This window comes from Podarcis liolepis (genome assembly GCF_965112155.1).
Source record: "Podarcis liolepis genome assembly, chromosome: 13".
In the NCBI taxonomy this organism is placed as follows: domain Eukaryota; kingdom Metazoa; phylum Chordata; class Lepidosauria; order Squamata; family Lacertidae; genus Podarcis; species Podarcis liolepis.
Window position 1 is genome coordinate 22,157,937 of NC_139573.1, and position 27,899 is coordinate 22,185,835.

At 45.8% G+C, this 27,899-nt stretch overlaps 3 protein-coding genes across 5 annotated transcripts; 2 read left to right on the forward strand and 1 right to left on the reverse strand.

Annotated features, from left to right (window-relative positions):
* Window positions 1-1,496: 1,496 nt before the first annotated feature.
* On the forward strand, window positions 1,497-9,568 carry LOC310691903 (uncharacterized protein). Its single transcript, XM_083472168.1, has 12 exons — window positions 1,497-1,830; window positions 1,952-2,063; window positions 3,043-3,136; window positions 3,406-3,460; window positions 3,778-3,918; window positions 4,936-5,096; window positions 5,228-5,326; window positions 5,540-5,685; window positions 6,127-6,301; window positions 7,222-7,334; window positions 7,423-7,507; window positions 7,701-9,568. Exons 1-12 carry the CDS (start codon window positions 1,707-1,709, stop codon window positions 7,755-7,757), a joined length of 1,362 nt encoding a protein of 453 aa, XP_083328294.1. The 5' UTR covers window positions 1,497-1,706; the 3' UTR covers window positions 7,758-9,568.
* Window positions 9,569-9,697: 129 nt separating this feature from the next.
* Window positions 9,698-12,099, reverse strand: NUPR1 (nuclear protein 1, transcriptional regulator). Its single transcript, XM_083472174.1, has 3 exons — window positions 11,873-12,099; window positions 10,668-10,819; window positions 9,698-10,368 (listed from the first exon to the last, which is right to left on the reverse strand). The coding sequence occupies exons 1-2, from the start codon at window positions 11,973-11,975 to the stop codon at window positions 10,677-10,679; spliced, it is 246 nt and encodes an 81-aa protein (XP_083328300.1). The 5' UTR covers window positions 11,976-12,099; the 3' UTR covers window positions 9,698-10,368; window positions 10,668-10,676.
* Window positions 12,100-20,477: 8,378 nt separating this feature from the next.
* Window positions 20,478-26,900, forward strand: SGF29 (SAGA complex associated factor 29). 3 transcript variants are annotated; one of them, XM_083472179.1, is made up of 11 exons: window positions 20,489-20,593; window positions 21,199-21,247; window positions 21,510-21,588; window positions 21,895-21,970; window positions 22,156-22,228; window positions 22,326-22,390; window positions 22,812-22,941; window positions 23,042-23,188; window positions 24,597-24,632; window positions 24,715-24,877; window positions 26,034-26,900. In XM_083472179.1, the coding sequence occupies exons 3-11, from the start codon at window positions 21,514-21,516 to the stop codon at window positions 26,148-26,150; spliced, it is 882 nt and encodes a 293-aa protein (XP_083328305.1). In that variant the 5' UTR covers window positions 20,489-20,593; window positions 21,199-21,247; window positions 21,510-21,513; the 3' UTR covers window positions 26,151-26,900. The 3 variants fall into 3 exon arrangements, with proteins under 3 accessions (XP_083328304.1, XP_083328305.1, XP_083328306.1); XM_083472178.1 differs by lacking the exon at window positions 21,199-21,247 and having other exon boundaries at window positions 20,478-20,593; XM_083472180.1 differs by lacking the exons at window positions 20,489-20,593; window positions 21,199-21,247 and adding an exon at window positions 20,844-20,889.
* Window positions 26,901-27,899: the final 999 nt, after the last annotated feature.

Here is a 27,899-nt window from a genome sequence, read left to right on the forward strand (position 1 = left end):
GCTTTTGCTCGGGAGGGAGGGCAGGAGGCATGCAGCCCGATCCTGTGCATTTTGGGCTGGGGGAGGGGCGGCGGTGGCGCTCTGCTGGAGGGGCGCCCGAGATTATTGGGGGGCGGAGCCCCCCCAAACGAATTTTTGAGGGGGCTCGGGCCCCCTCAGGCCCCATGGAGTCGGCGCCTATGTTGCCTCCTGTTTTCTCTAACAGTCTTCAAGCAGAAAATCCACATTTCTCAACAGGCAGAGCCCACATGGCTCGCTTCCATGTATGTAATATGTAACCAGACTTACATAAAATTTAGAAGTACCTATTAAGAGTTGATATGACTCCACCTGTGAACTTTGGATTGCTTAGGAAATGGTCCCACTCGTCTTTTTGAGCGCCTGGCAGACAACAGTCATGTTGGGGGCAAAAAAGGGTGGGGCGCCCCAGACTTGAAGGGTGCATCTAGATGGGGCAGTATTGTGTGAGTTTTCCTGATTACAGTATAATGCTAGAACTTCTGCCCCATTTTCTGACAGTCCTAAACTGTGGCATTTGACCAATATGCACTAAATTTTACTCACTCCAGTAGGTGTGGCACAACAGCAAACACCCATAAAAAATATTGGAGCAGTTTACAACAATTGCACATAAAACCATGTGCTAAAAATCATATAAAAAGTTAAAATCTGCCTTGCCAACGCCTGAAGATTTCCCTACAATGCCTCTCTCTCTATATATAAAATAACAGTTCAACAGCACACCTAGTAGTATGCTTCTACAGCAAAGATTGTTGAGGGTTTTAGTTACATAATCCTATGTTGAGGGGAGGTAAAGGTAAAGGGACCCCAGACCATCAGGTCCAGTCGCGGATGACTCTAGGGGTTGCGGCGCTCATCTCGCTTTATTGGCCGAGGGATCCGGCATACAGCTTCCGGGTCATGTGGCCAGCATGACTAAGCCGCTTCTGGCGAACCGGAGCAGTGCACGGAAACGCCGTTTACCTTCCCGCCAGAGCAGTACCTATTTATCTACTTTCACTGCGTGCTTTCGAACTCCTAGGTTGGCTGGAATGTTGAGGGGAGGTAAACCCATGAAAATCAATGGACTTTTAGCCTTGCTTAAATCTGCATAGGATTGGAATGTGAAAGGGGGCATAACAGATGCAGGTTCAACAGGTGTAGCGCTCCCTATATCTGTATGTCGGGGAGAGCTGCACCACACGAATCTATGCTATTCCTTCATCCTTTAAAAAGTAGCCCCACTACGCTAATTATGTTTTGGGGATGGAGGACATCATTTTAAGCAAGCGAAAGGGAACACCTGTCCCTGCCTGGTTTGAGCTTCCCACGTTCGCGTCTATTTCCACCGCTATTGCCTCTTACACCGAGGTTCTTGCCACCCGCAATCGGGAACCAGAAGTTTATACAAACAACCATCACGACTGAACCCCCTTTGGGTTTCGCTCCTCGTTTGATAGGCGCCTCAGGCCGCGTTGCCCCATGGGAACTGTAGTGCCGCGGGGTACACCTGAGTTTACTTAAGAGAGCGGCAACGTCTACGCGGCTTGATTACCTGCTGGGCGCGATGCCTTAGGGGAAAGACAAACCCCCCTCCCTCACGCGCACGCGCGCGCAGTGCCTTTCGGGAGTTGTAGTTTCCTCGCTTCCGCCCCGCTTCCCAGGCTTCCTTGCCGTTTCCGTTAGCTTCTCGCTCTCCGGTAGCCATGCCTGGGGGCAAGGGTGGGAAGCCCCGCGAGGCCGCGAACCCGGCTGCCGCGAGTGTGTCTGAATCCGTGACCGAGCGGGTCCTGCGGGAGGCGCACTCGCTTTATGTGCATCCGGGTCATGGTGAGAGTTGGGGATGGGGCAAGAAGATGGGGGGGTCTTCCTGGGTCGGGGGGTGGGGGGCGTCTGAAGGGTTGCGTGGGGGTGTGTGTGCAGGAGCTAACCTTTCCCCTCCCCCTCCCAGGGCTGGTGTCCATTGGGGGGCGCCTGGGCCTGACTCTGCTCCCACCACGCCGCAAAGTGACTGTCATGGTGATGGGCAACCACAGCGCTGGCAAGAGCAGCTTCATCAACTGGTGAGCTGAAGAGGGATATACAAAGGAGGGCAAAGGGACTCATAGAAATGGTAGGGTTGGAAGGGACCCCAAGGGTCATCCAGACCAACCCCTGCAATGCAGGAATCTTTTGCCCAACTTGGGACTCGAACCCACAACCCTGACATTAAGAGACTAATTTTCAGCAAACCCAAGGGAGCTGGAAGCAGAGTATCGTGCCAAGGGGTGTGTTGGCATGGGTGCATGGCAGTGCCGAATTTACGTATAAGCTAAACATGCTATAGCTTAGGGCCCCACTCTCTTGGGCTCCCAAAAAAAATTAAAGGAAAAAACTACTGGATGTACATTTCCAAAATATAAGATATAAAATAAAATAAAACCTACATACAGCAACAGTGGCAAATGGCTTTAGATACTTGTTAGGTCCATAAATTACCATATAGCATATATTCAACACGAAAAACAGTGACAATTTGTTGTTGACAAAGGACAGCTGGACATATAAAGGGCCCCATTACCTTCAGTAGCTAAGGGCCTCATCAAACCTAAATCTGGCCCTGGGTGCATGGCGCTCTGAGGAAATCCTATGGGGTTTGGTGGTGGTGCATTTCAGGTCTCTGCCAAACTTCCAGTTCACCCCCCCCCCAGGTGTTTGATGACTTGAGGAAGGTTTTGGTGCTGAATAGGAGGCATTGGGGTGTCTGCAGGGCTGTTAGGGTGGTTTCTTAACACTGATACATAGTAACAAAAGATACAGGTATCATTTCGTGGAACTCCTTGGTATTTATGCAAGATACAGTTTGCTATGAATTATTGCTAGTTGATGGGTTGGACAGGATATTCTGAGTGCCAGAGGGCTCGCATTCATCCTGGCTTGTTTCAGTATGCAAAGAGGGGGCTATAATCTACAAGATACCCAGGGTAGTTTTGTGGTGGGAATGGGTCAAATGACATTTCCATCATTCAAAAGCATCTTGTTCCCTTCAATGTTTTCCTGCAGGTATGTTGAGGAGCACATTCAACGAACCGGTGTAGCTATTGAGACTCAGGGTTTCACCTTCATCACTAGTGGAAGGAAGCGAGAATCTCTCACGGTGAGTATTTCCTATAGGCAAGGAGTTCCTAAGTAAAGGTGGTACCACACTCACAAAGATTGATTCCTTGTAAATGTGTAACAGTATCAGTTCCACTTATATAAGCAGTTGAGTGTATAAGGTGATCTGGAATAATTGAAGAACTTAAATAATGAATTCACATATAGGATGGACCTATGGCCAAGATTTTGTCTGATCTTTTCAATGCTATCTGTACTGTAGTACAGTATCCTGTGTTCTAACCTCTTCTGTTTCCCCCTCTCTTACAGGGTAATGCCACACTCCATCTGTACCCCCATTTCCAGGCCTTGCAGAGTTTCAAAGGTTAGTTGCAAATAATTAAGAGCAAGGAGTGGACCTCTGCATTAAACGGTGACATGAATTGAATCAGTTGTTCCTTAAGGCAGGCAACTGGCATCTACAGGATTTGTGGGTGCCTGTTGCAATCATGCCATCAAGTCATTGAGATACGTGGTGTTGTGGAACTCCGCCACCTTGAGTTACACCACCACAGTGGGTAGAATGATTTGGAGGGCGGTGTTTGTTTTCAGGAGAGGTAGAGAACAGACACAGTGCTTAGCATCTGTCAGTGGTAAGAGCCTACTTCAGAGTCTTAATTTTGCCTCCCCCCTTTCTTTTAGGTGTGCCGGAGTACCTGAGCACTGAGATCTGTACCTCCAAGCAGAAGCAGTTCCCCCTGGTCACTTTCCTTGACACGCCAGGCTTGGTGGATGGAGACATGAAATATCCTTTTGATGTGGAAGGGGCACTTATCTGGTTTGGTGAGTGTAGCAGTGTGGATAAGTGGAACGGCGTTGTCTCCTGCCGTAGATTCTCTTAATGAACTCCTCTTTTGGAGGCATTATGCCTCTGAATACCAATTGCTGGGCATTGTGCTCGGGTTCAGCTTGCAGGCTTCCTACAGGGATCTTGATTGATCATTGTGAGGACTGAGTGTTGGACTAGATGGGGCTTTGGCCTGATCCAGCAGGCTTTCTTTTTGTTCTTAATCCAGAGCAAAGATGAGGAACCTGTAAGCCTCCAGGTGTCATTGAACATCAGCTCCCATTATCCCTTACAGTGGTGCCCCGCAAGACGAATGCCTCGCAAGATGAAAAACTCGCTAGACGAAAGGGTTTTCCGTTTTTGTGTTGCTTTGCTAGACGAATTTCCCTATGGGCTTGCTTCACAAGACGAAAACGTCTTGCGCTTTTTTTTAAAGCCACTTGAAGAGGCGCAGTTGCGACGGACCGTGCTTCGCAAGACGAAAAACATCGCAAGACGAAAAGACTCGCGGAACGAATTCTTTTCGTCTTGCGAGGCACCACTGTACCATTGGCTGTGCCAGCTGGGGTTGAAGGGAATTGGATTCCAGTGACCTCTGGAGGGCCACATTTTCACCATTCCTGATGTAGGAAATGGCATCGGGAATAACTGCTATTCTGGATCAAGCTAGTATTCAAAAGAAAATGGACCTGTGTAGGGAGAACTGGAATGGAGGTATAAAGAAAGGAAACTCTGGGGTACAAAGATGTGGTGGTGGTTGGAATCTGGAGGGAAAATTGATTTTTCTGCTGTTTTCTTTCCTAATTAGGTTTTTGCTGTTTTATTTCATAATTAGTAATAAGTGTCTTTGGGAGAATTTGTGAAAATATCTTTTCAAGTGATGATAAACCTTCGTGGCAAGAATTCATAGAGAAATGCCAGATTGCCACAGTGGCAGTAGGGATAATATTTTAGCACGAGGCATCTTTTACTGTAGATTAACTCCCTTCTTCTGCCATTGTCTTGGCTTCCAGGCCAGCTCTGCGACCTCATCCTGGTCTTTTTTGACCCCATGGGACAGGCCCTTTGCAAACGCACTCTCAACATTGTGGAGCAGCTCAATGAGGGCCACGGAGACAAGCTGCATTTTTACCTCAGCAAGGCTGATGAGGCGGGTGCAGAAGGTGACAGACAGGTACTCACAGGGTGAGGTTGTTTTGGGGATAATGATCAAGAAATGGGAGGCAGAATGTCTGTTTCAATAAGGGAAGCAGCACAAGGTCTTTCCCTTTTTTCTTGATTCTGACCTGTTCTCTTTCCTGACAGAGAGTGCTGATGCAAATTGTCCAGGAACTCTGCAAGCGCCCAGGCCTCAATAAGTGTGGGTTTGATATGCCCACAATCTACATCCCCAATTCCAATAAGGTGAGTGGCAACCCTTTGCCATTTCGGAGGTGGGGGTGATGGGTAAGCCTCCATGAGGTAAAGTTAATGAAAAGGTGGGAAGCCTTGGGAAGAAGGAAGAAAAAATGCAAAACAATTGCACCTTGGTGTGTTTGAGAAAAGTGAGATTTCCTAGGAGGATGTTGATGGGCTATGAATGGTGGTGTGTGTAACCAGCCTAACACTGTCCCTCAGCCAAGCCGGTGCGTTAATCAGATTGAGGAGATCTGCCGAACCATCGAGAAGACAATCAGCCAAACTGTGCAGCACACACTCAACGCTTTGGAGCGGGACTGCCACCTCATCGAGGAGGCCACGCAGCGTTTGCTAGAAGAGGACAAGTAAGAGCGCGGCATCGTGGGAAGCGAAAGATGAATGTCTTGAACGTTGCCATATTCCCCATAAGAGCTGGAGCTGCTTGTCAGTCTGTGAAGGGCTGGCTGTGAGAAGCAGTTAGCAGGGAACAGGGTAGCGCATCAAATCACAGATGGAAGAATGGAGTGTGAAGTTTTTATGGGATGAAAAGGCGGGTTAGCGAGCCCACCTGGCCGCCCTGAAGTGAAATGCATGTGGGAGGGACATCGAGCAGTTAATTAACGTGTGTTTGGGGCCGGAGAGATCTTCTCTAGAAATTGTGAAAGAGATTGGAGAGGGAATCAGGAAATAGACATCTATGAGTGCATTAGGGGTAGCAGGATTTGAGTGCCTGAGACATTGTAGTGGTCTTCCTCGTTCCCAAGTGTGTGTGTGTTGTTCTTTCTCTCTCCTCTCTATGTGCCCAGTGAGGCCAGAAACAGCAACTTCCGCGCTCGTTTCCGGGGAGCGCTGCTTGGGCTAGCAGGCTGCCTCCTGCCCATCTTTCTCCTCGTGACCTTGCTCTTTGGTACAGCCTTTGCTCGCCAACTCTGGACTTTGGTATTGGGAGAAGAGCAAAGCCAGGCATTAGAGCTGTCCATGGTGAGTGCTTTTTTTTGCTTACCTTCCCTCAATTCAGTTTCCCATTGCTCCTCATTTCCTCATAATCACTATTTCCCCCCGTGCTTTCTCAGGATGCTCCTCAGTTAAGCTCCATTACACTTTTTATGACTGGAGCCATGTATTATCCACAATTCTGTGCAAGTGTAAAAGTAATAGTGTAGCAGAATCTTTGCTTTCATTTGGAGGGGCAGGGGAGAGGAGAAGCCATATTTTAGCTTTCATGTATAAGAGTTTGAAAGCAAGCTTTTAAAAGGAGCAGTTAGAAAATTGCCATTCTTTCCTCACTTGTGCATCTCTAGAGGGTGGAAGAAATAAGTCAGAAGGTTGTAGCCAGGCTTTACCCAGACTAGACCCACTGAAAAGAATGAAAAAAAGAAAAGAATGGACCTAAGTTAATAGTACACATTATTTTTAATGGGCACCCTCCGAGTATGACTAACTGGATATACCCTGTAGTCACAAATGCTAGATAAATTAACTTTGATACAAATAACTATGGCTGTGTGCTGTCTATAATTCTTCCCCCATGCAACATGGTTGCAGGATTCAGTGCAGTATGAATCCCAGTTTTCTTTCTTTCTTTTTTCTTAAATAAGAAAACTGTGTTTTTTGGGGGGGAAACAACCGTGGTTCTTTAAAAAGTAAACAAAATAAATTTGGGCAGCACCTAGATAGTAGAACACTTGATGATAAATATAATTAAAGCATGCATGCTTATATTGCTTATTTTTTGCAGGACACAGAATTTCAATTTTGTCAGTAGGAAATTTGGATTGCCTTGCCATAAAATGTTTGGATTTTTAGTAAAAAAATATTTAAAGCAAATAGTATGTGAGCTCTTATTATTTCCTCTGCAAATACAAACTCTTGTGTCTTACACCCACTATCTTATTTTTCAGCGTCCAATTGCTTCCATGTGGAGCCTTGTCCCTGAAGAGCAAACCTTAACAGTATTCTTTGGTCTTCTTGGCCTCTCAATTCTCCTCCTGCTCTTGGCCAGTTACACTTTCAGGTAAGAAACTCTCGGCTTAACGCTAAGAGAGCCTTGTGCAGAGGAGACATGCACCACACTAACGTATCCCTCCTCCTTTCTTGTTTAGGACAAAGCCCACTCTCTCAAAGAAACAGAAGCGGCAGCTGGAGGACAGGCGAGACTACGTAGTGGACGTGGTGCTAGAAAAAAAGGTTGACAGCTTTGGGAATTTGGTTTGGAGTTATGACACAGGGCTTGGCATCTGTGCCAAAGGATCATGGTTAGGAGAGGCAGGGTTCATGACTCCTGTGTGGGATTCTGGGTAATGGTAGGTTGGGGATATCCTTCCTAGGAGAAGGGGCTGGCCAGTGTATCAGGTTACAAGTAATTCTGTTTTTTCTGCAGAGACAGCTCTATGAGGAATACCTTCGCCAAAGCATCGGCGAGCAGGACCTGAGCTGAAACTCCTCCCTAATGGATTCAAAGAGACTGCCAATCCCCTGCCATGTTAAAATCTCTCCCCTCTGAGTCACTCCAGAGAACAGAGATTTGTACAGCAACTGTGAACCGTCCTAAGGGGCCAGGTTTTTTTTTTAAAAAAACGCCACTTCATGGGCTTCTAATTGACTTGACATCTGTTCTACATAGGTCAACTCCTTGTATTTGATTGGATAGGAGTGGGCATCCTGTGTTCTTCTGAACTGGGATCAATCACACCAGTGGTGCCCTGCGTCCGCACTTGTTACAAGTCCTGCTAAGGCTGCTACACTTAACTTCTAATGGGATGGTGCCTCTGGCCTTTTGTATAGCCTCATGAGGGAGCAACAGCAGCATTGCCCAGCTGCTTTTTGCACCTGATTGAACTATGTCACTCCTAAATAACCAAGTTTTTAATTGGCAACACTATAAGCTGATAATGCTCTTTTACTGGCTACTAACATCATTTTCAGTAAGATGGGGACCACCTGTCTTCATGACCCTAATTGGTACTCCCCTCCTTTGGCAATGCATCATCTCTGCATCACTTCCACCTGTAACTAGCCTTGGCCCATCCACTGTCCCTTAGGATGACTTTTGTCTCTGTTAAATGTCAAGGTCAGTGTCTTCTTCTTATCCTTTGGCAAGCAATACCTCATACCTCTGAACATCTCTGGATGTTGCATTAGGACTTGGAGATGCCCATGTCATCCTCCGTCTCACACTACGAAGTGCCTTCAACTGATACCAGCTCTTGAGGGGAAGTCAGGACATTTTTGCTGATAGTCACTGTCCTCTCATTCGTTCTGCAGTCCTACCTATGCTGATACTTAACGCTGTGAATTCTCACCATAACTGCATTTTTAATATAAGCTATAATGTCTCCAGCACTCATTGTAGCATACTGGGAGTCTCATCCCACACATCTAGTGGCACCTGCCTGGAAAAAAGGGCTGTCTCAGCTAATTTCCCTCATTTGGGTCCCTCAGCTGCATTCATTGATTCTCAGACATCTCTGTTGTAGTCTCTGTATCTGTGCCTCATGAAATGGCTAAAGATGGTGTGTCCATAAGAGACTGATCTTTCCATCTGTTTTGAGATACTCCACATATTGAGGCAAGTGACAGTAGCAGTAACCAATCATGTTGTGAGGATCAGAAACTTGTCAATGTAGGGGGAGCTATTTTTCTCTAATCTCTTTCTTTAAGAGACTTGGATGTAAACCATGATCCAAGAGAAACGGCTTAATTGTGAGTTTCTAAATTGCCCTCTAAATTGCAGCTGCACAAAAATGTTACAATTGGGGTTATAGCTTCTCAAGCCCTATCCCCAAATGGGATTGTGGTGTGCTAGTCAATGGAACAGGGGCGCAAGAGTTCAATTTCAATTGTCTTTCCTCCCTACAAACAGAAAATAGCCCATGGCATGTATGCCAGCTACCAACTTCCAAGTTTGTCAAGAGATTGCTTTGCTTCAGGAAAGGAGAGGAGCCAGAATTTATGGCTGTGTCACTGCTAATCGGCTCACCATTTTGGTTCCTCCCCACTACTTTCTGAAGCTTTGTGTCTTTTGTTGGTACGAACTGATACTAAGGTGGTGATGGGGAAGTGGAGGGGTGTAGCCTGAAATTCGTAAAATGTACTCATTAGAAGCTGTTTTAAAATTTGCTGGTATGAACCCCTTGCCTAGGGCTTCAGTAAAACAAGTTTCTCTTTCCGCAATGTGCTCCAGCAAACATTACCACTAAGGGTGGGTGTGGGGAGGATGGCGCATTTAATAAAGCTCGCTGTAGAATTTGCCTTGGCTTCTTTTTTTCATCCAGAAGCTTTTAGTCCTCGCATGTAGCTCCTTCCCCTCCTGGTGTTAATTTCTGCTTTTTCCTCATGTTTCCTGGCCCAGCTCCATTCAAATGAGTGTCACAAGAAAACAGTCATGCATCTTTATTTAATCTAGAAAGTACATTGGTTTGGGGTGTGCAATTTGAATATATTGCCTTCCCTTCTGCCCTTTCTGGTGCTCTGTGGATGCAGCTTTTCTATGAATTCATGCTATCCACGATGATTTCCCCAGTTTCACTACTAGTAGATCACCAGCTACCACCCCAAAATTGGGAAAAGGGCAAAGACTTTTACATAGGCAATTACATATCAGTAAGTAAACGGGGGAAGAGTTTCCACCCCCAGGCAAGATATTAAAATCTGTATATTGTTTATTTGATACATTTGTATATCAACTGTCTATAACCCTTTGTAAATTTACCTCAGGGCAGTTTGCAATACAATTTTAAAACCCCAAACCCAAATGGAAAGGCTTGGAAGGTTTTATTTTCTATTCTGAGCTTAAATGTGCATCCTTCCATTGGCCTTTATGAGGTGAGAGGGATGGCTGCTGCGGCCGTCTCTTCCTCATTCTCATCCTCGCTGGTTTTTTGGGCTGGGCTGCGGTCATCTTGACCATCTTCAGCGTCACTCTCACTTGCTGCGAGCAGTAGACCTTGTTCCTCCTCAAAAGAAACCACCGTTGCGTGGCGTTCAGCTATCTCCATATCGACGTTGCCGTTGTGTCCAGAACCTGAGTATTGTGATCAGACTCAGAGCTGTGGGGGAGAAAGGGAGGGAAAGATTTGTGAGCAGTGCACATCACAACTTCCTGCGGCCAATGTGTGAGTATTAGCTTGACACCTGATCCGCACCCAGTAGTGAAGTGAAGGGATTTTAAATATGTATTACCCAAAATTTGTACCGCTCCCATTGTTTTTGATTATGTCTCTTGCCTTTAAAAAAAGAGGCAGCCCCTTTTTTATATAGTGGACATCTTGTTCATGTAAGTGGGTAGTGTCCTTTCATTGGCAGAAGGGCGGCCAATTTGTTAAGCAGCACAGAGGAGGCCTCTCACCTGCGTTTTTCATTTCTTGGATGCTGTCCCTTTCCGTTTTTGCTCCGTGCGTTGCAGCTTCAATACTATCTTACGTTCATGGCCCCCGGGATTTGGGCGGTTTGTATGATCCTCCGCCTCTTTCTTGGAACGACCTTTGCGGGAGGAGCCACCTGGTGGAACCAAACACAAGTTAATAGTATTCTGCATCACAGGCAGTTGGACTATAATTTCCCCAAACGGCTAATTATTTTGAGGGTGAGGGGTGGCCATGTACTAGCGTGCATCTGCTTCTCTAGTGTTACTAGGGGTAGGGATTCTGCAGCTTTTAGCTAATGCTAATTTCACCACACACCCCTAGCCTAAGAAGCAGGTTTCTTCCAGAGAAGTGAGCTGCTGTGGCCTGTCCTTTGCATACGCAGTTTTCCTGGGTGATGAAGAAAAGCAGCCTAGGGAGCTGTGACTTAAGCCCTTTAACCTTTTCCCCTGGGGTCATTTTTTGCTACTCGAAATCATACCCTCTAGCTGCTTTTCCACCCATGGAGGAAAAGACCTGAACAGCTACAGGTGATTCATGCAGCGACAGTAGACCTTTGCTAGTCATCTTGTGAATCAGGCACTACCAGAGTAATTCACATTTATGCATCGCTCTGTTTGTGAAGAGCGTTCCAATGGTAACTTGGGGTTGTTTGTTTATAAGGAAAAAGGCACCACATGACTGACCCACAACATCCAGGGATGCCTGCCTTAGTACTGATTTGTTAACCCTTTGACATCCCTTTTTCCTCCTTGCTGTAGGCAAGCCACAAAATCACTACAGTATAATGCTATTACAGACCAGTAACCTGTTTTAACCAACTTTATGGCAGCACACAGCTGGATTGGTTAAAGATGCACAAAAACTTGGCTTGCAAGGCATGTATGTGGGTGAAGCTGGAATTCAAATTTTAGGGTGGGGGATTTGTGAGAAGGGAATCGGGTGTTAGAATTTAATGCAGCAAACAGAGGTGCAATCTTTTGCACGGGATCACTCACAACTTGCTGTTCAACATTACGGTTTTACACTGCCCCTAGCTCCCTGCCATCCTTCTATATGTTTCCTTTTTATCTATGCCACTGTTTTTCAAACGACCCAGAGCATAGTTTCTACTGCAACCCTAAGAATCCCTTCACAATATGGGATTTTCCCATCCTTGGGTTCTCCCCCATTTCTGCAGTGCACTTACTGCTGTATCTGTCCGTCAGGCTGTAGAAATCATACTGGTCAAAGTATTCCACCTCGAAAGGCGTTGGGTGTAGCTTCTCGACTTGGACGAAAGAAGTCGACATGCTGGGACCGATCTTTCGTTGACAGCGGAGAAACAGGAAGAAAGGAATGACAACAATCAGGAGTTCAAAGTGCTATCTGTCTTCTCTGTGAGCCTGTTTTTCTCTCTCAGTGTGTTTGGGAGACAACATATATATATATACACCCCCAACAACACCCACAATTGCATCATCCTCTTCCACCCCTTAAAGCTACAGGCAACAGATCTCAGAATCTGATGCAACTGGTAAATTATCTGATGCTGCCAATCTCCTTCACGTGACAATACAATCTCCTTTTCCGTATACTCAAGGACTTCCCACCCCTCACCTGATCCTATAACCAAAACTTTCCGTCAAGAACATGCTGAGTAACTTGATTTGCGCAGTGAATGTTGCCCAGGGGCTTATGTGAAATGTAAATTTCTCTGCAAGGTGGTTACCTGGGAATGCTAAGGGCTGGGCATTATTCTGCTCACAAGACGACCTGATCCACTTTGTGTATATTTGAGAGGGTCTATGTGTCGATCATGATATTGAGCATGACTGTCTTTGACGGAAAGCTGAAATAACCAACTTCAAACCACATTCCTTAGTTCAGGTGTAGAATCTACTGCTTACTTTTTATTAATCATGTACTCAAAATTACAGTGTGAACTACTTGTTAGATTAGTGGACTAGTAACTAGGAGTATTACTTCCAGATAAGTTAGTCCTGTTAGTCCGTTCCACGGGGAAAAATTTTTTTTGCAGCACAATCAAGACTAGTAGATTATGGCATAAACTTTCAACTCCATTGCATCATATCTGTCTATGAATGAATATGCCATAGATCTGATGGCATATGCTTCACAAAAGCTTATGCCAAAATAATCTGTTTTTAAAGTGCCACAAGATATTTTTTTAATGTGGACTAGTAACATCTTTAAATTACCCTTCTGGGCATACAGAGTTCTAGTGTTTATATCTTATTTCAGTGCAATCTTGCCTATGGAATGATGATTCTACGCTGTGTTATACTGGCTTACATATTGTAAAAGCCACTTTAAATTGTCCCACACAGTGTAGTGAGTGGTTTGTATAATACCTTGTAGCACCAAGTAAGCAGTGTTTACCTCCATCACTGCACCTGAGAAACTAGGTTTGTGATGCCACGGAGCACAGGATTGTTATTTAGTGGGCTGAAGCTACAGGAGGGTAAATTTTGGTAGAATATTAGGAGAAACTCATTGACAGTAAGCACTGTTTGAAAATGGAGCCCCCTGCCAAGAGCTCTCCTTCGGTGGAGATCTTCAGGCAGAGGATGGATAGGTGGACATCTTTTGTGGGTGCTCTAGTTTAGGATTTCCTGTGTGGAGCAAGGGGTGGGGTGGGCCAGAAGTCCTCATGCCCCCTCCAACTCTGTGATTGTGTTGGATAGCAATCGCCACCGGAAGTAGTCTAAAGAAGCTTTCAAATATATTCCAGTCCCTTATCCTATGCTGCGATATGTCTTCTTGCATTTCCTACTCCATTCTTTTGTGTCTCTCTTGTAGCTTCTGGTGTCCACCTGCAAGCTGAGATTCCCCACATCTGCTGAACAGATAGACAGGGGATCCCTGTGTGCTGAGCATGGATGCCATATACTGGCCATCTGTTGCAGAGGGCAGTCCTCTGTTGGAAGGAATCCTCTGTTTTATATGCAACTGCCAGGGCTTGGGAGTCCCTGTGTGATTAAAGGACTTATAATATTTCTCTAGTGTCTGTTAAGATGCTAATCTACACATGCTCTGAGAAATTATTCATATAGAACCAGGAAATGCAATCCAATTTATCAGCTTTTTATCCCACTGTTCCTCAAAGAAGCTCAAGCTGGCACACACCTCTCCTCCAGCTCCCCTGCATTTTATCCTCACAGCAACCCTTTGAGGTAGTTTAGGCTGAGGGTGCGTGACTGAACCAAGGTGGACTTCATTGCTGAGAGGGAATTTGAACCCAGGATCCTTGGTACTAGGCTAACCCTACGTACTGCACCACACCAGTTTGTGGAATCAACTCTAGACCCAAATTTGCATCTGTTATTTCTTTGCGCTGGTGTGCTGCCCTGCATTTTCTATCTGGTGTTGTGTCTCACGTTCCCCCTAGGCAGGGCCCTTTCGCTCTCTTTTTCTAAATGTGTGTATTTTTATCTGACTAAGTCCTTGTGGTTTGGATCCTGCCCAAGACACACAAGCAGATCAAGTCACAAGGAGAGGCTGAGTCAATGTTATTGTTATGCTCCAAGGTGACTCTATTGCTGTTCCTGTTTTTCCTTGAAGCAATTCTTTTTCCCCAAAACACCCATACCAAATCCCAGCTACTGCTCTTATGCTGTTAATTGGATCACAGTGGAAGCTAGAGTTGTTTTAAGAGTAAGAGATGAAGGGGCAAAGTGTCGTATGTGTGTGTGGTTCTGTGTTCAACAGAAATCTAGAGACGAGAGTCACATTAACCATTTTTGCCAAAACAGACGTAATGTGAGAGATCTGTGATGGTATTGCCTGAACTTATTTTTTTAAAAAAATCCTTAAATTAGCTGTGGGTGGGTGGGGGTGAAATTTTTAGCAGAGCAGTTGACCTGGAGGAGGAGATTTAACTGCTAACCCACACCTCTCACCCCATTTTATTGTTCTAAATCTAGGGCTGGACCTACCATTTAGGGGAGACCACCTCAAGCAACAGAGACGCGGGTGGCGCTGTGGTCTAAACCACAGAGCCTCAGGCTTGCCGATCAGAAGGTCGGCGGTTCGAATCCCCGCGATGGGGTGAGCTCCTGTTGTTCGGTCCCAGCTTCTGCCAACCTAGCAGTTCGAAAGCACATCAAGTGCAAGTAGATACATAGGTACCGCTCCGGTGGGAAGGTAAACGGCATTTTCATGTGCTGCTCTAGTTTGCCAGAAGCGTCTTAGTCATGCTGGCCACATGACCAGCTGTCTGCGGACATACGTGGGCTCCTTTGGCCTATAGAGTGAGATGAGCACGCAACCTCAGAGTCGTCCGCGACTGGACCTAACGGTCAGATGTACCTTTAACTTTTACCTCAAGCAACAGGTGTTATGGTGGGACGTGGCCTTTCCTGTGCTCTTCTAATCTAGCCTGATGCCCTCAACTGTGGTGGAGGATCATTTTCCATTTCTGTTAATGTACATTTCAGACTTTCTAAGGATCAAAAATCCCCACATTTAAAAAGGGAAAGGTCTACACCAACACTGGGATAGGGAGGCTATCATGCAGATACCCCCACATTAATAGAGACATTGTTGCTGTTTAGTCGTTTAGTCATGTCCAACTCTTTGTGACCCCATGGACGCCGGGCACTCCTGTCTTCCACTGCCTCCCGCAGTTTGGTCAAACTCATGTTGGTAGCTTCGAGAACACTGTCCAACCATCTCGTCCTCTGTCGTCCCCTTCTCCTTGTGCCCTCCATCTTTCCCAACATCAGGGTCTTTTCCAGGGAGTCTTCTCTTCTCATGAGGTGGCCAAAGTACTGGAGCCTCAGCTTCACGATCTGTCCTTTCAGTGAGCACTCAGGGCTGATTTCCTTCAGAATGGATAAGTTTGATCTTCTTGCAGTCCATGGGACTCTCAAGAGTCTCCCCCAGCACCATAATTCAAAAGCATCAATTCTTCAGCGATCAGCCTTCTTTATGGTCCAGCTCTCACTTCCATACATCACTACTGGGAAAACTATAGCTTTAACAATGGGGACATAGGCAGGTGCAAATCCACATTTTGCTCTGGTGTGGACAAACCCTAAGAGCCAATGGGAGAGGAAAGGGGGGAGGCGTGCCATCTTGGCTTTGGCCTCCTCAGACAGTAAAATGCCTTGGGCCAGTCCTGTCTAAATCTCCACAGCTCAAATTGTTATTGCTCCTTGCTGTGGGGTGGAAGTGGAGAATGCTATCTTGATATGTTTTCCTGTTTGTTCCCTCGCCAGGCCGTGCCAGTCTTATTAACAGTTGGGAAGGCTAAACCCGCCTCTCCAGCACTGCTGCCCCAATAAAAATGGAATATACTCACCCAAGACTCTTTTAAAGCTGAATTTAAAAACTTGGTCGATCTGATTACTGGTATTGTTAGTTGCACACACAGTAGGAATTGCATTATTTAGGGGCATGAAGGGAGATTTGTTGAAAGAATTGTTCTTAGAATATTTGAACCTGCCTGTGACAGAGAGCTGGACAAACTATATGTCTCCCTGATTCAGCCTATCAGAGGGAGGGGTGTTGAGTGTACTTTTGCCCAGCTATTGTACTCACCCTGGTTTTCATACCCTTGCATATTCATATCTGCATACTGTATCTGAAAATAGCATAAAATCCAGTGTGTGGGAGCCAGGGAAAGAAAAGATTTTGGCTCACATGCTTTGGATTTTACTCTCTTAGGCTTTTTGCCAGACATTATACTTCTACGTGGGCATGCAGGGATGTTGGGAGAAAAGTCAAGTATGCACGCTCTCCCCCACTCCCTGCAATGGGCTGGATCAGAAGAGAGGTATCCTTCAATCTGGTCTAAAGTATGTGGACTTTCTAGTTCATCGTCATCTCCTCAGGAGATGGTATGGAAAGAAAAAGGTTGGCCCAAATAACTCAAATACTGAGCAAGCCAACAAAATCACGGGGGTGTTTAGTAAGGAATTAGCTGGTGTGTCCTTTTCTCAGACCAGTGGCAAGCTCCATGAAGCAGTCTTTGACCAGAGAGTATTATGACATTTTGTAATATCTTATTTACTTACAAATGTACAAACAGAGGATGTACCCGGAGATGGAGCAACAATTTTGAAACCAGTATCACTTCTCCAAAATCAACAACATGCCATCACAACTCCCCAAAACTGCTTCTTGCCAGTCAACTGCAAAAACCAGCCTGCAATCCTGTCCACATTTACCTGTGGACATAATTAATGAGACTTATTTCTAAAGTCACTGGACTCAATGGGACTTATTTCCAAGTACACATGCGTTAGATTTGTGCTTTCAGATAGCCTACACTCCAAAATATCCCTCTCTAACCTTTCACCCGAGTGGCTGGTGTTTATCCAATGAGCATCTTCCAAACCATCAATGCACTACAGAAGCCTAGAAAAAGAGTGGCCTCACTTTGTAGCACCATAACAACATTAAGGGGATGATTGTGGGCGGGCACAAGAAACAACACCCATCTCAGAATCACCAGACTCAGCAGTATTTTTGAGAACAGAAGTGATTTGATTCTGTTTCAGATAAACAGTGGCCTAATCAGAAAACATGTATCGCCTTCCTTGATGCCCCTACCACACCCACCACCCTCCCCTGGCTTGCGGGGGTTTTTTTCCATGGGAGCTCTGGTGTGGGTATTAACATTGAGAGTTCCAGTAAGCAGTCTGTATTTTAACCGCCCCTGTGCAAAATTACACAGCAGTTGCTTCATTTTATTTTCATTTCCCTTTTTCTTCTTCCTAGCAGTAACCGTTTATTTTTCTATGGCTGGGAAGAGAGACTCCAGAAGCTGCAGGGAGGGACCAATGTTTGTGTGTGCCATAAAACCACATTTTTGGGACACGGCCACACGTATTTCCATGTGGTTGCACTTTTCAGTTTTCTTCATGAAGGTCTAGCCTGACAATGCTTGCAGTCAGCATAACTATGAATGCCACTGTGCTGACTGCATTGCAAGAGTGGTTCACCTGTGGCTCTCCATGACGTTGGACTGCCATATCCTATTGATCCTAGCCAGCATGGGCAAAGGGCAGAGGTGATGGGAGTTGTAGTTCATCAACATCTGGAGGCCCCCAGATTCTCTATCCCTGCACTGAAGCTTTACATGGAATTTCCAGATTGTACCTATCATAGAATCATAGAATTGTGGAGTTGGAAGAATTTCAACTAAAGCATCCATGACAGATGACCATCCAACCTCTGCTTAAAAACCTCCAAGGAGGAGAGCCCACAAACTCCTGAGGGAGTCCATTCCGCTGTCGAACAGCTCTTACTCTCATAAAGTTCTTCCTGTTCAGTCAGAATCTCCTTGAAACTTGAATACATTGTTCGAATCCTACTTTCTAGAGTAGGAAAAAACAAGCTTGCTTCAATTTTCCTTATGACAGCCCTTTAGATATTTGAAGATGGCAATTCTATACATGGTCTATACATGTTCCAGCTTGTCAATATCTTTCTTAAATTGTGGCACCCAGAGCTGGACACAGTACTCCAGGTGTGGTCTGACCAAGGTAGAATAGAGGAGTGCAGTGGTACCTCAAGTTACAAAGACCTCAGGTTACAAACGCTTGTTTACAAACTCTGCTAACCCAAAATGAGTTACCTCGAGTTGAGAACTTTGCCCCAGGATGAGAACAGAAATCGTGTGCCGGCAGCGCAGTGGCAGCATGAGGCCCCATTAGCAAAAGCACACCTCTAGTTAAGAACAGTTTCAGGTTAAGAACGGATCTCCAGAACGAATTAAGTTAATAACTAGAGGTACCACTGTACTCTTACTTCCTTTGAGTGGGACACTATACTTCTATTGAATATTCTATAGAATATCACTAGCTTTCTTTGACGCTGCATCACACTGTTGACTCAAGTTACACATGTGGTCTGCTAAGACCCCTAGATCCTATTCACATGTACTACTGGCAGGTCAGGTGTCCCCCATCTTATATTTGTGCAGCTGGTATAAAATACCTCTTGCATTTTACGACAGTGGCCTCACTGTTTAATTTTTTACTCTAAACCCCTGTTGCTGCAGCCCCTATAACAGTATCTGTACAAAACCGATAACAATGTACTCCACAATAAAAGCGTTGGTCTTCAAACGAAACTCTATGTTGTTTTTCCTGAAACAGCTGGTCCAAGGGCTCCTGTAGATATCACTAAAGCTAGGGGCATAGTTATCTTTTGAATACCCTCCCCTGCAACGGACAGTCCTGCTTTGCCAGTGCTGTACAATCTTATCTAGGATCAGCAGTCCTGGTTCAGTTTGTTCTCATTTGCTAGAAGGAAGCAGAGGAATTATTAACTGGAGTCAGAAGACAACACCGGGATCTTTCAGGGGGGTATCCTTGGTTGTAGCTGTTCTAGCAGAGAAAATTTGATTGGTTCTCTTTTTCCATTAAACCTTTTTGGGTGCTATTTTTATGGTTTCTTGCCAGGATTTCCTTTTTCTTAAGACACTAGGCATTCTAGCTATGCATGCCCACCACATCTTCATAATTTGCTTGTGATTCAGATCAAGTCTTTAAAACATTTCCCTACAACGTACTTCTTTCGCTTTTTATTTGATGGGCTATGCTTCCTTTTTATACTTGCCGCAGTTTAGTTTTCCTTTTCTTCTGATGATCGTATGTTGATTTATTAATTGTTCACAGCTTTTGAGTTCATTTTTTAGGAGAAAGTGGGGTACAACTGCTTAAAACAAAAGAGATTCCCCCTCCAAAGAAATGCCTCACTTTTTGCATTTAGTTTCCACCACAACCCCTTTTAAAGCAGGTATCAGAAATCTTTAGTAGTCTTGTCCATTTAGTTGGATTTGCTGCGACACTATCCTCTAAAATTCCTACGCAGCTCCATTCTGTTTTATTAATATTGCAATCCCGTACATACTGGACAGTAAGTCCGACTGATATCCAGCGGCGCTTACTTAGGAAGAAGCTTGCAGAAGAGCAACAACTTTTCTGTCCCCAAAATGAAGTCTTCCCCACCCCTGAAAGAACTTTAGTGGCTCTGCTACGCGTATGCGCTGCACCACCCTCGAAAATCAGGATTTAAACAGCCCCAGCTCCATCATGCTTTGCATTAAATGCCGACGGTAGAGTAGACCCGGAGCCTGACGCCCCATGGTAATTACTACAACTCCCAGGAGGCCCTCGTGCAGAAGGTTTCTCATTGGCCGCAGCCCTCGTTCAAGAGAATAGGCAGAGGCTGATTTTCAAAGAGCTGCAGCAGCAAATTACAAAAAGAATCACTATCGACAGTGCTGTGGGCGTGGGGGGGGGGCGGGAAATAATCACATGTAAGGGCAAAATGTGATACAGGATAAAAGGTGAAGTTTGCAGAAAGAGAAGGTTGGCAGTTATATATATCTATATAAAACATTTTTATTAAATTTTCTGTTTTACAATTTAGAATACTCATTTAAGCATCCTTAAAGTATCAATGACTTCCCTTCTTCTCTTTCCATGGTTCATTTTGCATATCATATATCTCTGCATATTTTACAAAAGCTAAACCATTTAGTATTCTATTATTACATCCATCAAAAAGGAAGGATGGCAGTTTGAAAGAGCAGTTCGCTTCTCGCCATCGGAAGATTAGTGGGCTAACTCAGAGAGTTTAATCCCACATAAGTAGGACAGTCAGCAGCAGCTCGCTCAAGCGAAATGAGCGGTGGCAGATAAAATAGGCAATATCCCAGTTCCCTCTTCTTTGCTGGAACCCATAAGTTAAGCACACGCGACCTTCCACTTGGCGCCGCAGTAATGACGGACGCACTCAAGAAACGTCACTGAAGCTATGCCCTGCCACTGGCAACGGGGCAAGGCTTGCCGGGGTTTCGCATCCGGGAACTCGAGCAGGCAGTTCCCATTATGCCAGCAACAGTATGCGGGGATGTGCGGTAGAGCTTTCCTCGATGCGCAAACAGCAGAACGTATGTATGGCTTGACGCGTGTTCAGGATATGTTTAGTGCGTGTAACCGGGGCACGTGTGCACGCCGGTTATACAGGCGCGCCTGCAGCAAATGTGATTCAAGGCTACAGTAAGATCTCGCACTGTCAGGCCGCATGGCATGTTGGGATTTTGGCCTCTGTTCAGTGGTGCCTGGCCGTGGTGCATGCTGGGAGTGTGGTTCTAAGCGGGATTGTTATATTTAATTCTGGTGCAGCATGAGTGTCTGAAGCCTAGATAAACGAAGAACCAAAAGAAGCCCATTGAGGGATGTGATAGTAAATGGCCAATTAGTCTCAGACTTAACAAATGATTTATGCTGTTTCTTCAAAACAACAGATTTCTGCCAGCAAGGATACAAATAGTATTGAAAGTGGGATTGTGTATGACAGTCCACCAAAATCATCATGAATGAAGGACAGTTGGAGGGGCTCTGAGTTAACATGGAATAATTCCCAGCACATTATTTGGCATTCTACTGCAGAATGGAATCCCTTCATCTATAAACTTGTTTAGGGGGAAAACCCTTTTTTTATCACACTGCTTTGCATAATTGCACATATTAAGAGTTATCATTATCTTGATAGGTGCTGTTCATTGATGTCACCCCAAGCACATTTGTTCTGTATCCTGTGTGTAAGTCCCTCCCAACTCTACAGTTCTGTGGTTCTAAGGATAAACCTCTTCTGCAATCCTGAAAAAACAGGTCCACATTTGTGACAGTAAACAAGCCCTCAATCCCATTCACCCCTCCTCCCAACTCTTAGGAAAATCTATTAGCTTTGCTGTATGTTGAAGAGCAGAATTTCCACAGAATGTAATAGTACAGTCAAGATAAAGCACAACATAGGAAATCAATTTTTGAGTTAAATTTTCTTTTCTTTTTTATCCCTTTCAGTAACATGGCTCTGGTATCAGCCGATTCCCGCATCGCTGAGCTCCTGGGGGAGTTGCACCAGCTTATCAAACAGACACAGGTAACATGGTAGCTTTCCTGGAATCTGAAGCGATAGGAAGTGAGTTGGGTCAGATAAAGAGAGTCTTCTTTGCTTGTGGATGTCCAGCACAGGAGAAGAAAGGGCCTCTCCAGCAGTTTCTTGGGATGGAAGGAGTATGGTAATTTGTGGCTGCCATTTTGTTTTGATGCTGTGTCAAGCGTCTGTATCTTGAGGGGTGGACAGAATATTGGTTTGACTGTGGCAGGTTGGGTGAATATGGTCTGTGTATTAAAGTAGATACTCTGTATGGCTGATAAAGTAACCCATAAGCTCTTTCCTTCCTAGGAGGAACGATCAAGAAGTGAACACAACCTAGTCAACATCCAGAAAACGCACGAGAGAATGCAGACAGAAAACAAGAGTGAGTTGCAACTCCACTCCACTTTAAAACATCTGCTTTATACTCTCCAAGACCTCAGTTCTTTCCTGGTTTTTCTATTTTAGATACCACTAGACCAAAGGGCTAGGGGTGAGGGAAGAATTGTGGGAAACTGAAACCTTGGCCTCCTGTTTACTGTCTCATCTCCCTGTCTGTCTCCCGCTCAGTTTCTCCATATTATCGGACCAAATTACGTGGCCTCTACACAACAGCCAAGGCTGATGCAGAAGCAGAATGCAAGTGAGTGCAGCTCAGTGTTATGTTCCAGTGGGGATACTTCGACTCCCTTAAGAAATTCCCATTGTCTCTTACTTGGGGTTTCTGCCTCCTTTTCTAGCATCCTGCGCAAGGACTTGGACAAGATTGCAGAAATTAAGTCTCTTCTGGAAGAACGCCGTATAGGTGAGTGCTACAAGGTCCCAAGAAGGCAAGATCAGTTGTGTTGGGTGAATAGCTTTGGAGCAAACAGCTTCAAACCATCCCAGCGTAAGCCAGCAACATTTTAACTAGCCAAGGGAGCAGGAGAAATAGAGGGCCGGCGGTGTATGGCTTTCCAAGCTATTTCGTGGGCAATCTTTGGGTGAGTTTGATTTCCCTGAGTGGTGCTGTGGTTGAAATAAGTTAGCTGAGGGTCCTCCTCTCCTCTTCAGGAAGGAAGTGGGGAAGCCAGGGGCTAAAACAAAAGCATCTTGTCAGCCATTGGGAGAAAAAGATGCTGGAGTAGATGGACCATTGGCCTGATCCATCAGGCTCTTCTTATGTTCTTAAGAGCTTCCTGGACACTAACCAAGCCCTCCTTGTTGTTTCTCTCTCCTCTTAACAGCTGCCAAGATTGCCGGCCTCTACAACGACTCGGAGCCGCCACGCAAAACCATGCGCCGCGGTGTGCTGATGACGCTCCTTCAGCAGTCGGCCATGACTCTTCCCTTGTGGATTGGGAAACCTGGAGAGAAGTGATTATTCAGGGGGCGCATGGTGGGTGCTGGGGACCTCTCCTGTGTGTTTATGCTTCAGCCTTGCTTACAGCTGCTTCTCTCTCCCTCTCCACCGCAGACCTCCCCCTCTCTGTGGTGCCATCCCTGCCTCTAGCGACTACGTGGCCAAGCCAGGCGACAAAGTGGCTGCTCGTGTCAAGACGGTTGATGGAGACGAGCAGTGGATCTTGGCTGAGGCCGTGAGCTACAACCACGCCACCAACAAGTGAGTGTGTCTGGTAGATCTGGGGCTACAGGACTTCGCTAGAAGGCAGTCTGGGGTTCCACGTCCTTTAGTCACAGGTAGCATTCGGCTTGGGGAGCCCTGTGTTTGGACAGGCATCCGGGACCAGGAATGGGTGTTTCAGCCACCAGAAGTTGGATTTTGAAGTCTGTGGATGCTTGGCCTTCCCTGTCTAAAGCCCTCAGGGAGAAATGTATTTTCAGAAAGGATTCTTCAAGAGGTCTGGTGGTGGTTTGGGCATGTCTGTGTGACAATGACTGAGCCCAAATTGATGTATGAATGAATGCAATGGTCACCTGGAGCCTGTTCTCTAGGAGGTGCTGAAAAGTGAGCAGCTACATCTTCAGAGAAAGTGGCTTCGTGGTGGCCTAATGCAGGCATGGGGAACCTTTAGCCCTCCAGCTGTTTCTGAGCTGCAACTCCCATCAGCGCCAGCAAACAAGACCAGTGGCTGGAATTGATGGGAGTTGTATTTCAACATCTGGAGAGCCAAGTGGGAGAGGAACATTGCGGAAAAGCCTGGTTGGTTCCTTCTGTCCTTTTCGGAGGTCAGCGCTGGGTTTTTGTTTTCTCTGGTGCCTTCTTTGATACAGAAGTAAAAGTTCTGTAATGAGCAGCTCTGAAGTAGGGCAAGGTAATTTGCATTCCCAGAATTGTCTTCATCAAATGGTACTCTTGGAAGTCCTGAGCTGAGGTTCTGGCTGGTGTTTTGCTGGGTGGCCCAGTTTCTCCTGGCTCACCCTGGCTTTGGACATGCCGTCTTCTGGCTTCATAGTCCAGAGCCTCCTTTTCAGAAGCTTTGAGCTATTGTGCATCAAATGTCCACAGCCTCTTACTAGACAATGCCAGGCCATGCTGCAGGCCAGGCCTACTTCAGGAAAGGTCCTCTACCATCTTGGTGGAAATTGCTTGTTAGCTTTGTTGTTTGAAGTATAAAGATTGGCACACCTGCTACTATTATTTTTCTTAATTTTGATTTATTGGCTGCCTTTCACCCTAGGGTCCCGGGGTGGGCCACAGTAATTTAAAATAGTGGGTCCTAAAATATACATCTCAGTAGAGGTATGTCCTGACAAGTTGCTGTGACCATTTTTTTTTTCTTATTGCCTCTTTGGTTCTGATGATGACTTTCTAACAGAGAAGATTCTGACTTCAGCAGCTAAATGATATAAAATAAATTATCTAGGCATTCTACATAGGTGACCATACCACAAAACCTGTGTTGCATTTGTGTTAGGTGCAGAAACGTTTTCTAAAGAAGATGGATCCTAATTTTCCCATGCACACCGCTTGGTGTCCATGGGAAAGTTGGAATCCACCTTCCTTTTTTTTGTACAGCCTTATGGTTTTGCTTACATTGAATTCTCACCTGCCGTGTTCTCTTCCCCAGGTATGAGGTGGATGACATTGACGAAGAAGGGAAAGAGTAAGTGAAGAAGAGACTCTTGAAGGGGATGAGGGAATGTCAGATTTGCCCCCTCCCCTTAATCTCTGCTTCTTCTCTCCAGGCGCCACACCTTGAGCCGCCGCCGCATCATCCCCCTGCCCCAGTGGAAGGCCAACCCTGAAACAGACCCTGAGGCCTTGTTCCAGAAAGATCAGCTGGTCCTGGCCTTGTACCCACAAACTACCTGTTTCTACCGAGCACTTATCCACACTCCTCCACAGCGGGTAAGGAAGAGGCCACAGGGCAGGGCAGCTGAGACTCCAACGCTTTCTCTCCCGTTGGTCTTGCACGGACTCCTATAGGCCAACATAAAAACCGCCTTGCCCAAACGAGACCAAAAAGTCCATTTAGCCTGGCATTCTGCTTCTGCCAGAATCCTGCCAGATACCTCTGAAAAACCCCATTCTGTCCCTTGATAGCCATCTCCAGCGGTTTGTTGTCAACATCTGGCTCTGAACATAAAAGTTTTGCTTCTTCTTGCTCTGACTAATAGCCACGGAGGCCTACTGCCCATGAATTTTGTCTAAACTATTTTGGAAGCCATCTAACCTGCTTCCCACATATAAAGCTGCCTTATATGGCGTCAGTTCATTGGTCCATCTAAGCCACCCTTTCTCAACCTGTAGGTCCCCAGATGTTGTTGAACTACAACTCCCATCACCCATAGCTAGCAAGGCCAGAGCTCAGGGATGATGGGAGTTGTAGTCCAACAACATCTGGGGACCCACAGGTTGAGAACTGCTAAGCCGAGCAACGCCTGCCCTGGCTGATGACCACTTTCTGCCAGAGGTCTTTCCATTCTTCTGCTATCCATGCATTTGAAATGGATCTACTGGGAGACTGAGCTTGGGTTCTTCGTGCAAACCGTGAGCACTGCTGCAGATATAATGGTCTCGTTTGGATGCGGGGCTAAACTATGGTTTGGCATTGTGTCCTAACCTTGTTACACTGTGGTTAGTCTTACTGAAACGAGCCCTCTTCAAACCACGGTTGATTCCCACAGCCATTGCAGGAGGAGAAAAAAGGGGAGCTTGTTCGTGAAACGCTGAACTGGAGTTCTAGTTGCATCCAAATGAAGCGAATGCATGTGTTGCTGTCATCTAGCACTTCTGCAATGTGGGGCTTGATCCTGTGTGTCCCCCTGCTTCCCACCCTGGGTCTTTGTGCCTGTGATTCTGTGAATTGCAAGTGTTGGAAGGTAGCAGGGGTCTGGGGCAGGGGACAGCCTGCTTTGACCAAGTCATCCTACAAAGTAGTTGATTAACATTGCTCTTAGGGTGAATTTCCTCTGGGGTTATCTGTTGAGGTCATGGGACCTAGGGCCTTTCCCCTCTGTGAGATAATGCATAACTTTCTCCTCTGCCCCCGTCTCTCTCTCAGCCGCAGGACGATTACTCTGTGCTGTTTGAAGACACCAGCTATGCAGACGGCTACTCTCCACCCCTCAATGTAGCTCAGCGCTATGTAGTGGCTTGCAAAGAAACCAAGAAGAAGTGACAGCACCCTCTAGTGGATGCTGGTGGCGTGGCGAGGAACCAGATCTCTCAAATGGACTGTTACAATTGCAGAGTTCATAAAACAGAAACTGATAGGTGCAGCAGACAGGTTTTTTAATCCAGAGTAATATAGATCCCATGTCCCCTAACCACAACAGCACACTGCAAAGCGATAGAAATGTTTTACATGAATTCTGTACTTGTGGGAATTAAGGCTGAGCTTTTGACTTGTGGGGCAAGCTTGGGCTTCAGACCAAATGGATTCAAGGCATTGGATATTGAGCAGCCATTAAATCTCATTTGGTGGCCTTGGGCAACTGAGCATCTCAGCCTGGCCCATAATAATTTTTATAATTATAATTATAATTATATTATTTATACCCCACCCAACTGGCTGGGTTTCCCCAGCTACTCTGGGCAGCTATATGGGTGTTGGGAAACACAAAAAGAGAGGGTGAGGAAAGAGCCATGTGCGCTGCCCCAAATAAAAATGCCATTCACAAAATGGTGGTCTTGCAAGCCCAACAACATCAGTGTGGCTGGCTCTGGATTCAGAGTTTAGAATTGTGAGGGTTTTCTCTTCACGGGGAATGGGATATTAACATTTTCAGGCCTGGTGTCTTTACCAGCTTAAAATGCACGTTTCCAGCTTAAAATGCACCTAAGTCATTCTTGATTTGGATCAAAACTGGTTTGGTGGGAAGTTCATCAAAATGTAGCAATTAATAAAGAACAGCAGGATATTTGTGAACTGTGGTTGACGTCCTGTGCAGATGATTTCCAGACCAGCGGTGGGGGTTCACAGGATACAGACTGAATCTCTCTCTGAGGCCCCACCCCTCTCCATCACCCGATTCCTTTCAGCCATAAAAGGCCCTTGTTCGTCTCATTTTTGGCCTCTCTCCTGTGTGGCTGTGAACTTTACCAGTCAGTTTTAAGCTTGTTAAAAATCCATTTAATCTTTACAGGGTTTGCAGATTAACACTGTTAAACAGATCCGCCCAGCCACTGATAAAAACGCTGCCAAGACTTGAGCAGGGTTTGATACCTTTGCCTCAAGTTTGGCTCTTTGGCATTTTGTCGAATAAACAAGGTATTGTTATGAGTTTGTGCGTGCCGGACCCCTTTGATCCCTGGAATTAGGCAAGTGTTAAAAACTAATCCAGCCAGACTAGTCTGCAAAGGAAGGGGCTGTGGGAGATGCAATTGGGTGGAGCCCCTCCCTCAACTTGTGAGAAGGAATAGAAGTCAGAGTTGAGAGTTAGGAGTTATGTGAGCTAGAAGTTGTATGCAAAAGCGATATCCTGGAACAGCAGAGAGCACCATCCAAGATCTCTGCTTGAATCCAAAGCTATGGCAATAGGAGAAACAAGACCCTTTTGGGATGTTGATGCTTTGAACCCCTCCATTGTAGGCTCAGGCTGTATATGTGTGTAAATAAGTCATATAACACAAAGACACCACAGTCTTCCCTGAGCCTGATTTCAAAAGGAAACACGAACCCGGGGCAAGTGCCTGGAATCTTTCACCACTCAGAGATTGGGGTGGCACAAACACACTTCCGGGCTGAAGTACTTTCAAGATCCCACCACCTCCCCAGTGACCATGAGATGATCTTCTAGGCTCCACCCCTCCTCAAGTAAAAAACTCAGAAGCTCCCACCCTCACTGATCAAGCACTTTTAAAAATCGTGTTGGCCAATCCATTTGCTGGCGAAGGCCTCTGGCTATCTAGATTCTGGATTTTTCTC